This window comes from Cylas formicarius, unplaced genomic scaffold (genome assembly GCF_029955315.1).
Source record: "Cylas formicarius isolate icCylForm1 unplaced genomic scaffold, icCylForm1.1 PGA_scaffold_7__23_contigs__length_41026272, whole genome shotgun sequence".
NCBI classification, from domain to species: domain Eukaryota; kingdom Metazoa; phylum Arthropoda; class Insecta; order Coleoptera; family Brentidae; genus Cylas; species Cylas formicarius.
Genome location: NW_026844352.1, coordinates 23221478 through 23235792, shown reverse-complemented (window position 1 = coordinate 23235792; position 14315 = coordinate 23221478). Strand labels below are relative to the sequence as shown.

The window sequence follows — 14315 nt, the reverse complement described above, 5'->3', positions numbered from 1 at the left end:
AGTCTTAGAATTTCTGTAATTAACCGGCGAATTAAAATTTCGAAAGGCGCGTGGATTTTTGGGTTTTCCTAGGACTAATGATTGCCTGCGGCATTTGTACCGGCCAAAAATCTTATCCGTTTGTTAGAAGATTTTTCTACCCGGCGCAGTTTTCTCAGTCTCTGATACATAAGTCTTATTGGGTAACAGGTTCCAATAAAGGCATTATAAAGTTGTTCTGACGTCAGATCCAGCCTTTCACCAGTGCTTCTCAAAGTTTCTTTAAATGGATTGAAGTTCACTAAATCGCGACTCCACTGTATGTCTTCATAAATATCGACTCAACGGGACGACAAAAACTCGCTCAGCGCCTTTATTATGTGCAAGTATTAGCGGTCATAGGATTTTTTACGTTTGTTTTTAACTATTTAATTATCTACCCCTGCAAAAACTTTCACTGAGCTACATCGTTTTACAACCACAGAATTGAAGATAGCGATGATGGTTGACAGAAACACACCAATTAGTGATTCCCATAAGAATTTGTAGAATAATTTTACCAATAAAGAGCGTTTTATTGGTCACCCGATGAACACATTAGCATCAGAGGATCAGCACTAGCACTTGGGACGAACATTTTGAACCAAACCAAAACTAAATGAGTTGACTATAAATATACATAAAATGCTAATAATGCCCTCCACATCACATGAAAAATACTTACCCCCCATTCAAGTCATTAAAAATTAATTACTGTAGAACTTCCGCTAACAAATACAATCTAGGCGTACACATAGACTCTTTTTTGATCCACGTTAACAAAGTTATGGAAAAACTAAGCGGACCGATATATGATTCTATAAATTTAGGAAGTCTCTGTATGAAAAACATTTAAAAATTATGCCAGAAAAATAAAATAAAAATCATATACAAAGAAACCAACGTAATGAACAATTACACACCAAAAAGATCTTCCTCATAAGGAATCGGGGATACTTAACACCAACGCATCTGTATGGCACTCGCCAGCTGTAGTTCCCCCAGAGACTCAAAAATCTATTTTACAAAATAGTTTTTTTGGGTCCAAAAATTCTGGATATGTTGTTTCGTTCGATAAGATAAATTACCTCGCAAATTTTAATTTTAGAAAAGTAAGTAATAAACCGCCAGCGTTTTTCTCTTCTGTTTTGTGTGAATCAATTAATTAAAAAAAAAGGTTTTCTGTAAATCTATTGCGTGAATTATTAAAGTTGTGCTCATGGTCAGGTTTTTGAATAAACCTTTTTTTCGTTGTTTATTTGCTAAATTTATTAATTTGTGAAAATAAATAAAAAGTAAAGATATTATGTAATAAATAAATAAACATTATTATTATTATTATTATTGTTGTTAACAACTTTTATAACAGTTTGTATGTAGAATATAAAATGTCATAAACATTTTCTTGTTGAAGTTTTGTTTTACTAGCAAAAGGAGATGAAGCTCCCACCGGGAAGGTGGGAACTCTTCGGATCTGTATTGGGTGTCCTATTGGAAGTTCTGTCTTCTAAAAAGCCTTATTTTAGCACTTTATTTTTGTCAATATGCTATGCTTTTATAGTATAATACGACCAAAAATATAGTGCATTTATTACTTTGAGGTTTTAAGTATTTTACAGTACCTTAACCGCAGACCTTCGCAGGTCCGTGGTAGAACCCATCCCATTCATTCTGCATTACGTAGGTCTTCCCTGAGATGGACTGTAACGAATATTTGCAGAAACTTGAAATTTTTATTTTTTGTAAATGGACCGTTCTAAATTTGTTTATTTTAATATCAGGTGATATGTATCGTTCTTAAGAGTTTAATCTAAATTGCAATATGTTCGTATATATTACAGAGGTATTTGATTGTGATCCTTCCAGTATGTACGTGTTCATGTACCTGATTCTTGAGCTTTGCCCCTGCAAGGCTGTTTTTATTGAATGTTTCAAAGGGTAAGGGAAAGTACTTGTACAATATTTACCTTACAGGTTGAGAGATTTGGTCTGGGTTGAAAGCGCATATAAGAAGAAATAACACTGCCCCAAAAGTGTAACTGTGAAAAACGAGTAACAAAAGAAGAAAATATTTATCGAGAATGATTACTGGCGGAGTTGATCATTGAACTAGGTGGCGACAGTAGCGATAGTGACGATTATTTAAGTGACACAGTTTATTATTATTATATTTAATATTTTGTATATTAATAATGATCCTATGTATGTAATGAAATAGAACGTAATAAATTATTACGTTGTACTAATATTTTTATTTACTCTTTTAAGAATTGCTCGTCGAAAAAGATTGAAGACATACTTATACCCCGCTTGTTAGTGTAGATAGATAAATTCCTAGGACAGTCCTGGAATGGTTACGGGTGAGGGTCTACTCGGCAGGGTGTTCTATAAGGGGCTGCTATTTTGGAGTAATAAACGGTAGGCAAAGTTAACTGGGTCGGTTGTAAAAGCACTACATTTCTGGTCGAAGTATATACATATAAATTTGAAACCTTGTAGAACAAAAATGGTCACCTATTTCTGTACTGTGATTTTTTTTCATCACCTTTAATATACGATAAAGTTATTTGAAAATAAATTCGGCAAATTGCAGATAAATTGCAACTATTTTCATTATTTTAATTAAACCTACTAGCTTCCTCAGCTAATTACAAAATACAAACAACCGCGTTGAATCGATTTTCTAAATTTATGATTTTTGAAATATTTGAGTTACATTTACGACCCCTTGAATTTTTCTCGCATATCACACTTTCGTCTAAATTTAGCTGTAACCTGATATTTAAATGAGCTTGCAGTTCCGCCGATGGAATTCGATTTCTAACATTGTTAAAATTATTTTTAGAATAATTTGACTAGGTTTGAATAACGGGTTATGACTTTGCCTTACTTTTACCCATTTTTTATATGTAGCACGTGTTGCGATTCAAATAACCAGTAGCATGACGAAATTCGAAACAAAAGCTAAGTAGCGAAAGAAGCAAAAGCGAAATAGAGTGCGAGTGATTAATTTTGCCTACTGTTTATTACTATAAAACCGCAGCCCCTTATAGAATACCCTGACGAATACCCGTAAAAATTCCAGGACCGTCCTAAGAATTTATCTATATAAGTTTTCAAACTTTTTCACCGAGCAATTGTCGAAACGTGTACATAAACATGTACAAAGCAACAATTCATTGGGTTCTATTTCATTACATTTCTACATATTAAAAATTATTAATTAATTAAAAATTAAAAATATTAAAAATCGTCAAAATCGCTACTGTCGTCACCTAGATCAATGATCAACTCCGCTTCTAATTGTTCTCGATAAATATTTTCTTCATTTATTACTCGTTTTTCACAATTAAACCAGCTTTGTACTGATATTTTAGCTACCTCTATTCAATTGCATTTACATAATTCACGCTCCTTTGCGAAATTAGAACTTGACGTTTATCAATTGCTTGGAACTGAAAATCGGTCAGTACATTTTTATGCAGTCGTTCTAGGGTCAAAACACTATTAACTTTATAAGCGGCGCAGATTATACGCCTAATTAGATCTGTATGTTGCTTTTTAAAAACTCGAGAAGTACCAGTATCTTCTCTCACTATCCTCTTGACCATTCCATTTCCAACATTTTTTCTTACAGTTAGTACACTTGTTTCTATTGCTGTTCCTAATTTCCCTTTGAATTTCTTATAAAATTGTAAACATTCAAAACAATTTGTTTAGCATCCGAAGACAAATGGATCCGTTTTTTTATTTGCTGAGGTCGTTCGTCTTCTAAATAGTCATTAGGTTCGACTACCATCTCTATTTCGTCTTCAAATTTTGCTTTGTTTTACATGTCTGCTTCTATCAGGGGAACATCTGCTTCATCGAGGGTCTCCAATTTTAAAGTGTTAAAAAACAGGAACCAAAACAAATGTTTAATTGTAAGATTCCAATAAATATTTATCTGTAGTCTTGTGACGTACCTTTATCTATCGCAATTATAATCTATAGCATTAAAAATGACTGTTGTTTACAAATCGGAAAACTATGTGGAAGACACAAAAATACAAGAAGAAGAATGTTGTTAATCGACAGGTACTTACCCTTACCCCTTGAACTATCCAGTGAAAAAACTTAAATCGTCAAAACAATAAATGCAGTATATTTTTGGTAGTATTACACAGGTAATACGCCATTACGGTTTTAATTACAGGGATGAATGCTCACTTATAGAGATGAGCTCCATATTTGAGTGGTTTAATCAAAACTGAAACGAAGTTTCCTCTTTGATATTTCCTTTATTAAAAACTATCACCATTGCACACGACGGTGAATAGCAAATTTTTATCTCCATATAGAGTTAAGACTAACCAAAAATTTTAAATTTCTTTTGAGGATCACTTTTTAATGCAAAATGGTCATTGGGCACCATAAAACTGTATACTTGTTTGTACTTGTTGTCCTTGTTTTTTTTGAAGGAATATTTTTAAGAAGTTGATAACTCTTTTAGTTTTTGAGAGAGAAATAGAGCCGTTTTGAAAATGTAGCATCTTGGCGTAAATATAAACTTTTCTATTTGATAACCGTACTTCATGAGATTCGTTAGATGAACTCTGCATATAAGGTTTAGGCAGAACAATATTAATTAGAATTTATTAAAACAAAATATGGTTGCCTTACATATATCAGCTTTGATTTTGTAAATTAAATTGCTGCAAAAAATGCAAATAGTGAAATTAACAGATATGGTGAAAGGATTTTTCTGGCAAAACACCTAAACAACTTCCTATCCGGCATACATTTTAAGGCGTATTGCTTATTGCAAAATGTTACCACAGAAGTTTGTTGCCATGTGGCGATTTAGTAGGTAGAAATTTGAACCCAACACTTTTGCGCAAATTTGACTTTTAAAATTGCTTGACGACAAGCTAATTATCTCTCGCGATAGCTAGTTTATTTTGAAAAGTCGTAATGGAGTACTTATAATAGGGCTCTAAGAGTAAAGCGATTTTATCCCTTTTATGTAAAACTTGAGCTCTATATTCTTACGACAGATTCTTATTGGTTATTGAGGACAGTGACCGTTTATAATTTATATGACTGGTCAATTGTTAATTATTAATATTTAAAGTATTTGTCAAATTTTTTACATCTATTAAAAGATATGTTTCCATTTTTCTATGTTGGAAAAAAACCAAAAAACACGGGAATTCGCAAATACAAATTCGCGATAAGTAGTTACCCAAATAAATGCTTCATTACCGTACTGATTAGCAGTGCATGTATTTTTACAAGATAATACTGTAAAACACATGAATTGTCTACATGTATACTTTGAACCATTTATAGTTTTAATCAATTTAATGTACTTAGACCAACACTTGTTTCTTGGAACTGAGAAGTATATGTTAATTGATTTTATTTAATAATAAGGTAAACTATGCGAACTTTAATGTGCTTGACACAAACAAAATTGGTTGTTATACAGAGACTTTTAAGACAATCGTTATCGGATTTAAAAAATTCATAAACCACCTTAAATGATTCAAGTCTGCTTCAACCAGAGAGGCAAGGCCAAAATTTTATTTTCATAGCTGTACTCACAGACGTCCAACTTAAAGAGACCGAGTAACTCATTCAGACAATTGCTGTTGTTCAGCCAATAGACTGCATTTAGACAAGGAACTAGTGGAGCGATTAGTGTTGCTTAAATATGAATAGTTACGATGGTAACAATATCAAAACTTTTGTTATATATTATAAATAGTTAAACTAAACAAACTTGACCCACTTTCAATGCAAACCACATCCGATGCGATTGATCTTTATTTGAAAATCTACAATACAGAATACTAAACAGAAATACACAAAAAAAGACAAACCTATTGTTAAAAAAGATATATATTTTATTTTATAATATTTACAATTTAACGGACATTTTATTAACGTAAATTGAGTGAAATTCTAATTTACCCTTGCTATGGAATGTATGAAATAGTATATTATGCCACAAGTGCGGTAAACGGCATTTGACTCACGAGTTTATTTGACACGAGCGGAGCGAGATTTTAATAAACGAGTGAGTTAAAAAGTTTACCGAACGTGTTGCATACTATATTTTTTCTACGACCGTTAGTTTTTGGGTATATTTTCGCAAATCACGAATACATTCGCTGACAAAGCGTGGGAAATATCTCCGAAAACATCCCATTGCTCCCAAACCCGTGCGGTAAAATCCCGTCCACGAATCCGAAGTGGCTCGGATTCATGGAAAACGAAACTGACGTCGTAAAGCGACGCTTCCCGCACGCTAGATCGGTGCATAATTAGGTATTTTACAGACGGAAGTAGAAAAATATTATTCTGTGTATAGTGTTTCGGTAAAAAACCTCGGCGATGTCCAGTACTGGCAACATTGCTTCAGTCCGTCAACCTCCCTTGATTATACAACAAAATCATTTTTAAAGAAATTTAATTTCTTGATTTTTTTCAATCTGATGTACGCTATCGTTAATATGACAGCACGCAGAGAAATTAGTTTCTATGTTGAAAGCCGTGCGACTGACTAAAAAAAAGTGAATGCAAGTGTCATTATTTTTTTTAAGGAAATCAGTGGCGTGCCGGCGACTGTCTATAAAAAAATAACGTTTTGGTTAATTAGGTCGCCACCGCACTGGCTAAATGGACAAAATACCTAGTTTTTAGTTAGCAACTAGAAAAAAAAAATAAAGGCTGTTCTTTTTTACTTTTACAGTTTTAATGAAATAACATAATATCCTAACAACAAGATAAATAATAAACGATTCTTATTCAACAGAAAACCCTACCTACTATTAATAATTTTTCACAAAGTTCTCTATTAATAAATTAATATCAAACTTTTTGAAAAAAGTGGAACATAGAAACTAGTTGAAAGTGTCCTCCGCTTTGAAGGATACACGATTCAGCTCTTTTCCACGTATATGCAGCAAAAGGAAAAGCCCAAACTATTTGAATCTATCCATCGGTTATTAAATGTGTGATCTAAATATTCTCTTACAAGCCGCTATGTATGAACCACATTCTGTTCTTAATTAAATATGGTAACTTTTCTAACAATATTGGCTAATCCTCTTCTAAAATCCGGCGATAATTATGTTCATTTAGAATTTCTGGCAGGAAAAGGGCTCCAACAATTCCAACACAAACGTAAAGGGAAAATTTCTGGGAGGTAACGCTTGGACTCGTTGAATATGATATGGGTTACGATAAAAATCGGGCAAAATTTTCCAAACCAAGACGTGCGAGATATTAAGATTATTTCCATTTTTTCTGGTACTAAGTTCATAATTTTCATCAATAGAATTTAATTCAATTTCTGGACTTTTTACAGTTCGATTGGTCCCTTTTAAATGATTATTTTCCTTCAAAGTACCTGTTTCGGTCACATTAAAGATATTGTTATGTAAGAGGTTTTTATTTTTTTAAGCGAATAAGTTTTATTTTAAGAGAAATCAATGTCTGCACAATGGACAATAGATAAGTGAAATTCCGCCCTGCATCTCAAAAATTAAGACATTTAGGACATATGTTGATATCGTCCCATTAATTATTAACATTCAATTAGAAAACATGGTTAACCTATTGTTTTAAACGACACGCGCACATTTCGCGCACCTCTTTGTATGTTTACCACAACTTTTGAGCTTGGAAATCTAGAATAACAAGTTATTCATCAATTTTATATCTACCAGATAGCCGGACTATAAATTAAAAATTATCGGTTTTTGAATTTACTTGGGTAGTGGTAAAAGTTTGTTTTATGTATCATAATTTACAAAGTTACTGACGTTATCGATAACATATTTAGAGCTAAGCAAAATATACTCAGGTGAACTGTGTGCAAATTATGTATTTATTTACCTAAGTTGAAAAATGTAGCTGTTTTCCTTTGTGTTTCCTAGATATAAGATCGTTAACGCTACAAAAAATATAAAAATATTTAATGCATTTTTCAGGAACCAACTTATCATAGAGCCAGATCCAATTCCGATGGAGCTGCGGTGAGAGCGAACAGCATAAGAAATGCCGACGCATTTCCTAGTCTTCCGAATTCGGTCCTTGAACGGATGGGCCTTCATGGAGATGCCCCAAAGTAAGAAAAATATATTCCTAAGATAACTTAGTTGTTAGTTATTGACATTCCCTCAAAATCTCTGTTTTTAAATGGAATTATAGGAAAACAAAATATTCAATAGAACAGTGTAGCTTACAGAGGGTAAAACTGAGACCTCTCAGGCGACTATAATGTTATAGTACAGTAAATTGCACACACCAACCTGCACTTTACATCATTTTTGTTCGACAATCTCCATACAAATAGGCCACAAATTAAAATCTTTCAAACTATTGGCGGTCGTGGTGAACACTTATAGATTGAAAGTGAGGCTTGAAATGACTTGCATAGGAGCATATTATTATTTCTTGTTGATTCAGTATTATCAGTATAGGTACAGATAGTTTTGTGTAGTTAACTTTACTCAGCAGCTCCGGTAGTGGTATTGCCTCTGACCGGATAAAAAAGTCGTCTTGATGGCATCTGTACGGCCTTTTCTTCCTCTTCCTGACAGATTTTGCCTTCTTTCACTACCATTATGTTGTCAGTAGAGCTACCATTATTCTTACGGTCTTCCTTTCATAGCTCAGCAGGTCTGCTGTAAATTGGAATTCCTTGACTTGTCCTTGCCATGGCGTGTCTCTCCATTATTGGAATTGTTTGTGATGGTTGCTTTTTCATAGGGCTTAGCCACTTCATAAAAAGGTTTGCTATCTTATACTGCTGTTATTCTGCTGGCTCTCATTTATTATTTTTTTTATTACGAACAGAATAGGGCTTTCGTCCTGGATGAACCTAGCTTCTAGTTCTTGATTTTTTATACCAGATTAATTCTGGCCTTATTGGTGGGTCATTTTTCCACTCTTCTTTGGTCATTGTGCAAGTTTTAATGCATTTATGTTTTGGTTTTGGTTAGTTTTTATTTATGTTGACCCACTTTGGATGAAGGCAAGTTTTAATGCGTATATGTTTTGGATTTAGAGAACTTCTAAGTGAGGAGACGCTGGAACAAAAATTCACCAGCTTGTCATTAGCGTTCGCAATAGATGCCGCCACAATCAAAGATCGTCGTGAGCGTCAAAGACGAACTCGGGATCAGACGGAAAACAATTTGGCCCAGGAAATTGAAAAACTAAGAGGAAAATTGGCTTTGCTGGAACCTTTATGCACCGATTTTGAAAGTGCCGAACTGCTGTCTATATTGTTAGCCCAAGTAAGTGATATAAATAGTTCAAAGATGCGTAAATATAAATTTAAAGAACGAATATTTAAACATAGCAATTCTGCCCTTTAGATAGAAATTATTACGAAGGCTTCGTCGTTAGCTTCAATCGCGGCTGAGCGATATGGTGCCGTACAGCATGAAGATCGGTTGACTGAATCTGTTCAGCTTATGGTCAATCACGTCCAAGCTTTGAAACATCAAAGAGATTCTGCAAGAAGGCAACTTCAGTATACTAAGTATGATATTAACCCATATTATCCCACGCATAAAAAAAAATTAAAAAATACTTTTTTGCTCTGAAATAATTTATTTTGTTGCACTTAATAATACATTACATGTGTCAAAAAAAATATTAAAAACTCGAAACATACAAAAAAATACTGGTGCGTAAACGAACCACTGGGAAAAAACATTAAATAATGTTTTGGGGCACATAAGATGTAACATATAATTTATACATTCATATACAAAAGAGAGTTCAAATTCGACAAAAAACAACTAAAAGTAGATTGTTTTCCAAATAGAACCTGATTTGATACAAAAAAACGCATAATATTTTATGGTGCGTGAGCGCACCACTGGTAACACCCGGTTTCATTTTTGGTGATATTTTACAAAGCATAAAGTATGTAAATGCACATTACACTTATTACAAACGTAAATTGTGTGGCTGTGGCAGATTCTACATCTCCTTCGGGCTTTATTAGCATGAACAATCATGAGGTGACCTTGATTATCATAACGCACTTCATCTATGGCAGGTGCAAGATTTCTTTGAGTAATAATTTTATCAGTTCAAAAAACATAAAAAATATTTCAAGCGGAGTTTTTCCAGAAAACCTATTTTTTAGTTCCTCACATGATCTAAACTCATCAGATATAGGTGTGTGAGTGTAGTCAATCTGATCTTTCTTCCATTTGACAGTAGAAGCAGGCCTGTCGTTTGCAGAAAACATACGTCTTGAATTCCAGGGTTTCATTATCTGATGAGTCCCATTCAGGTTCAGTAGTTGATGAATTACAGGACTGTTGAAGGACAGCTGTATCATTCGGTGTATGTAACTCGAAAGTTCCTACTATCTCGGTTGGTTCCTTAAACTTTTGTAGATTTGTGTTATCCTTTATGATCTTCTTCGTCAGTCAAGGGATCCACGTCGGGTGGAATATAGACCGCGTCAATATGTTCTGCAAATATTTTTTCACGTTATTTTTAGCATAAATTTGCAAGGAATGGAATGCTAAAATACATAAGAATACGTAAATCCAAATAATACTTACGACTTTCATTGTTATTGTCCTCAGCCATCACGATCTCCTCCATAGCCGCCTCTAATTCCTTTTGAGTCAAATACCTCGGAAATGCCATATTTTACGAACTGTAACGTTCACTGCACAAGGCACAAACCAATACTAAAGGAAACGCTAATTATTGTATGTTTATTCTATATGCGCTGACTTGTCTAGACTTGCAATAACAAAGTTTTGTTTCACAGATAAAACCAGTGGTGCATTCACGCACTAGTAAATATTTTCAAAAAATAAAGTATAATCGATATAGTATTTCCAATGTATGTTTTCTGCGATATAATCTACATGCTATAGACTTAACAAAAATGGCAATACAAATCCAAAACATGTTTCTTTACTATTTTGGATTTACTTGAAAATGTGATACAAATTGATGTACCACTTTTGTTAACTTTTGAAGTCATGTATAAGATCTTTCCTTTAGACATAAATTAGCGATTTCTATGGTATTATGTCATTTAGTAGTGATAATAATAAAATTTTTAAATGGATGTGCAAAAATGTTTCCTAGATGTGACAAAAAAGAATCATAGAATAGGTGGTGCATTAACCCACCAGTGGGACTAAATGGGTTGAAACTGAAAGTACGGAACCAAATTAAACTTAATAAATCATCAGAAAAAATGTTTTTGATAATTCGTTTCAAAGTTTGATTGATTTTTAGGCGGGTATTACAGGGAGTTCCTGAAAATCCCTCTGCCAATCCGGCTGCACCCCAAAAACTGCTTCTAAACGCCAATAGAAAATTTATAACCAGAAGGCGGGCTAGCCTTGGGACGGTCAATACGGCGCATGATCAGAACGCTAACAAACTCAGCAGGAGAACATCTGATTTGTCGATTAGAGCTACCTCGCTGACAAAAGGCGGAAGACCTAATCGATTAGAGTAAGAAACAATTTATACTGAAGTGCTTCAATGTGTAACAAGCATATCAGCCACGCCTCCAAATAATTTTCTTCTAGGCTGGGCGGAGAACTGTTGAAAATTAAGGAGGATTTTGCCCACGAGGCCGTAGTTGAACAACTTCATAAACAAGTGCGCGAAGAAGAAGAGGACGAAGAGGCGAATTTGGACGCGAACAGCCTAAAAGAGGAAATGATTGTTAAGAAAATCGAATCTAGTCTTGGAAGTGCGGCTCCACTTTCAAATATATCTTTTAGGAATAATATACTAGCTCGAACATTCTCGTAAGTATTTTCAGAATGTGTTTTACATATACCGGGTGTCTCAGCAAAGGTAACGACGTAACAGATGGTCCAATAAATTTGAAACAAAAAGTTTTTAAATCGGCCAAGAGCAAATGCTGGAAAATTATTTGGAGTTTCTGAAATGGTCACTCGGTGGGCATAAATTCGATTTCTACAAAAATTTATAATGTTAACCATAGTTAAAGTGCGTACTATTTCAAAGCTGAGGCCAATTCGGACCTCATCAGCGGTGTCCCACAGGGAAGCATACTGGGACCTTTATTATTTATAACATTTATTAATGATATATCTGATTCTTTCCCAGACAATTATGTTTCCTTATATGCCGATGATACTGTTCTGGCAGTGTCATCTAGGAATCTGGAAGATCTCACTAGGGCAGTAAGTGGTATGACCCGATATTGTGAGCGTAACGGTATTTGTTTGAACGGGACAAAGACTGAGATGATGTTGTTTTCGCTTAGGGATTTGAACAAGAGCTTATTGGTTAGAATGCAGGGTAAATCGATTAATCAGACTAACGTTGTCAAGTATTTGGGTTTGTTCATAGACAGTAATTTGTCCTGGACAGGCCAAATTGACTACGTATTAAATAAAATGGCTAGGCATACTTTTGTTATTTGGCGACTGCGGTCGAATGTGGATCTTGAGCTTTTACTATTGTATTATTTCGGATATGTTCAATCTTGCTTATCTTACGCTATTATATGCTGGGGAAACTCTTCCAGAGCTAGTGAAGTTTTTGTCCAACAAAAACGTATTGTTCGAACAATGTTGAAGTCTCGTGGTCACTCTTGTAGATCACTGTTCCCAAAATTAAACATTTTAACGTTTCCCTCTCTCTTTATATTAAATAGCATAATTTACATAAAGGATAATCTATCTAATTATTGCATGACCAGAATTGATGGAGATTACAATTTTAGAGCTAATATTAATTTGCAGGTGCCAAGTCAAAGCCAAAGCCAAAGTAGCTAACAGCCCTATGATTTTACCAATAAAACTATATAATAAATTGCCTTTGTCCGTCAGACAGATATTGCCTGTCCATTTATTTAAGCAAAAATTAAAGCCAGTTTTGAATAAGAACGTTTTTTATTCTATCGAAGAATACTTTGATTGTAGTAATGTCGATCTTCCAGTGTGATATACTTTGTGTGTTTGTACGTATCTGCTTTTAAAGTTTGTATTTTAGTGTTCTTATGTACTTTTTTTTTTACTTGTTGACATTATCCGATACTTTTGTTAAAAGTCAATGGAAATAAATATTATTATTATTTTTATTATTATTATTAATGTGTTGGGGGTAATCGAAAATTTAACTTAAATAAAACGTTACGATTCCCAAATGATATTTAAAATAAAATGTAATTATTTATGTTTATTATTTTTTTTATAATTCCTTTGAAGGGGTCCAACTGCTGACATTTTTTGGGAATCCCATCAAATAATAACAAAAAAGATTTGAATCTTTTTATTGATATTAGAAATTTTTAAAATTCGAGATAACCCTATGGTAGACATTTCAGAAACTCGTATATAATTTCCAGCCCTGTCTTTTGGCCGATTTAATTTTTTTTCCTTCAAATTTCGTAATATTCGTAGTTGCTCTTACTAGGACATTCTGTTACATTCAGGTTATACAGGGTGTCATTTAATTTGTGTTCGATGTTGCACAGGTTGATTTTAATATATTGAAGCCATGTGGTTCAAAATGCTTCGTTTTCGAGATGCAGGGTGCCAACGTTTTATTTTATTTTTGGTTTTTTGTAACAAATAATTCCGCTGAGAGCAGCCGCAATGTTTTGGTTTGAAGTAATAGAGTGAGAAGAGTGAAAAAGAGTAGCGTCCCCTGCAAGCGAGAGCTAAATTAAGAACAAATTCAAATTATTCTATTAAAAAATCCTGAGGTTCCAATTTTTGTTCAGAAATCCGCAGTAATCCTAAAAATCGAAAAACCCGCAACGTAACAATAACAATCTACCCACGATAAACAATAAAAAATAAATGTCGAAACACACAAGAGTATGTAATATATTAAAAATTTGACATATCCTTTTAGAATGTGATCTTGTGTTAGCCACGTAAACAATAAGGAATGTCTGGTCTTCTTTCACTTGGAAAAACCAGCTGCGCCAGTGTTATTAAAACGATTAATTGCAATAATTTTAATTGTTTCAGGAATAAGTTCAAACTGTCTCTAGAAGATATTCGACACGAGCTGTCGGAACGATTGAAGAACTGGTCAGAAAACGACTATTTTTATGCATTTTTTAACTTTTGCGCTGTAGTTTGTTTTTCGATAAGCATATTAACGCTAGTGCGTATGTATTTGGAATACGAATATACAAAAAGGGACTATACGGAATCCTATTTTTCCTGGTTTTGGCCTACGAATAAACCCGGGAGCGCAAAATACAAGAAAAAGTAGAATCTACTGCAATTAACATCAAATAACGAATAAACTATACAACTGAG

At 33.7% G+C, this 14315-nt stretch overlaps 1 protein-coding gene across 2 annotated transcripts in view; it reads left to right on the top strand.

Moving 5' to 3' along the window:
* The window catches only part of LOC132705706 (inositol 1,4,5-triphosphate receptor associated 2-like), a 22825-nt gene extending 8510 nt beyond the window's left edge, over positions 1 to 14315 (top strand). For both annotated transcript variants that reach the window (XM_060676507.1, XM_060676508.1), the window contains exons 2-7: positions 7998 to 8134; positions 9077 to 9308; positions 9390 to 9556; positions 11293 to 11514; positions 11592 to 11816; positions 14019 to 14315. In XM_060676507.1, the coding sequence (XP_060532490.1) occupies positions 7998 to 8134; positions 9077 to 9308; positions 9390 to 9556; positions 11293 to 11514; positions 11592 to 11816; positions 14019 to 14268 (1233 nt within the window). In that variant the 3' untranslated portion in view covers positions 14269 to 14315. The remainder of the gene's footprint in view (positions 1 to 7997; positions 8135 to 9076; positions 9309 to 9389; positions 9557 to 11292; positions 11515 to 11591; positions 11817 to 14018) is intronic.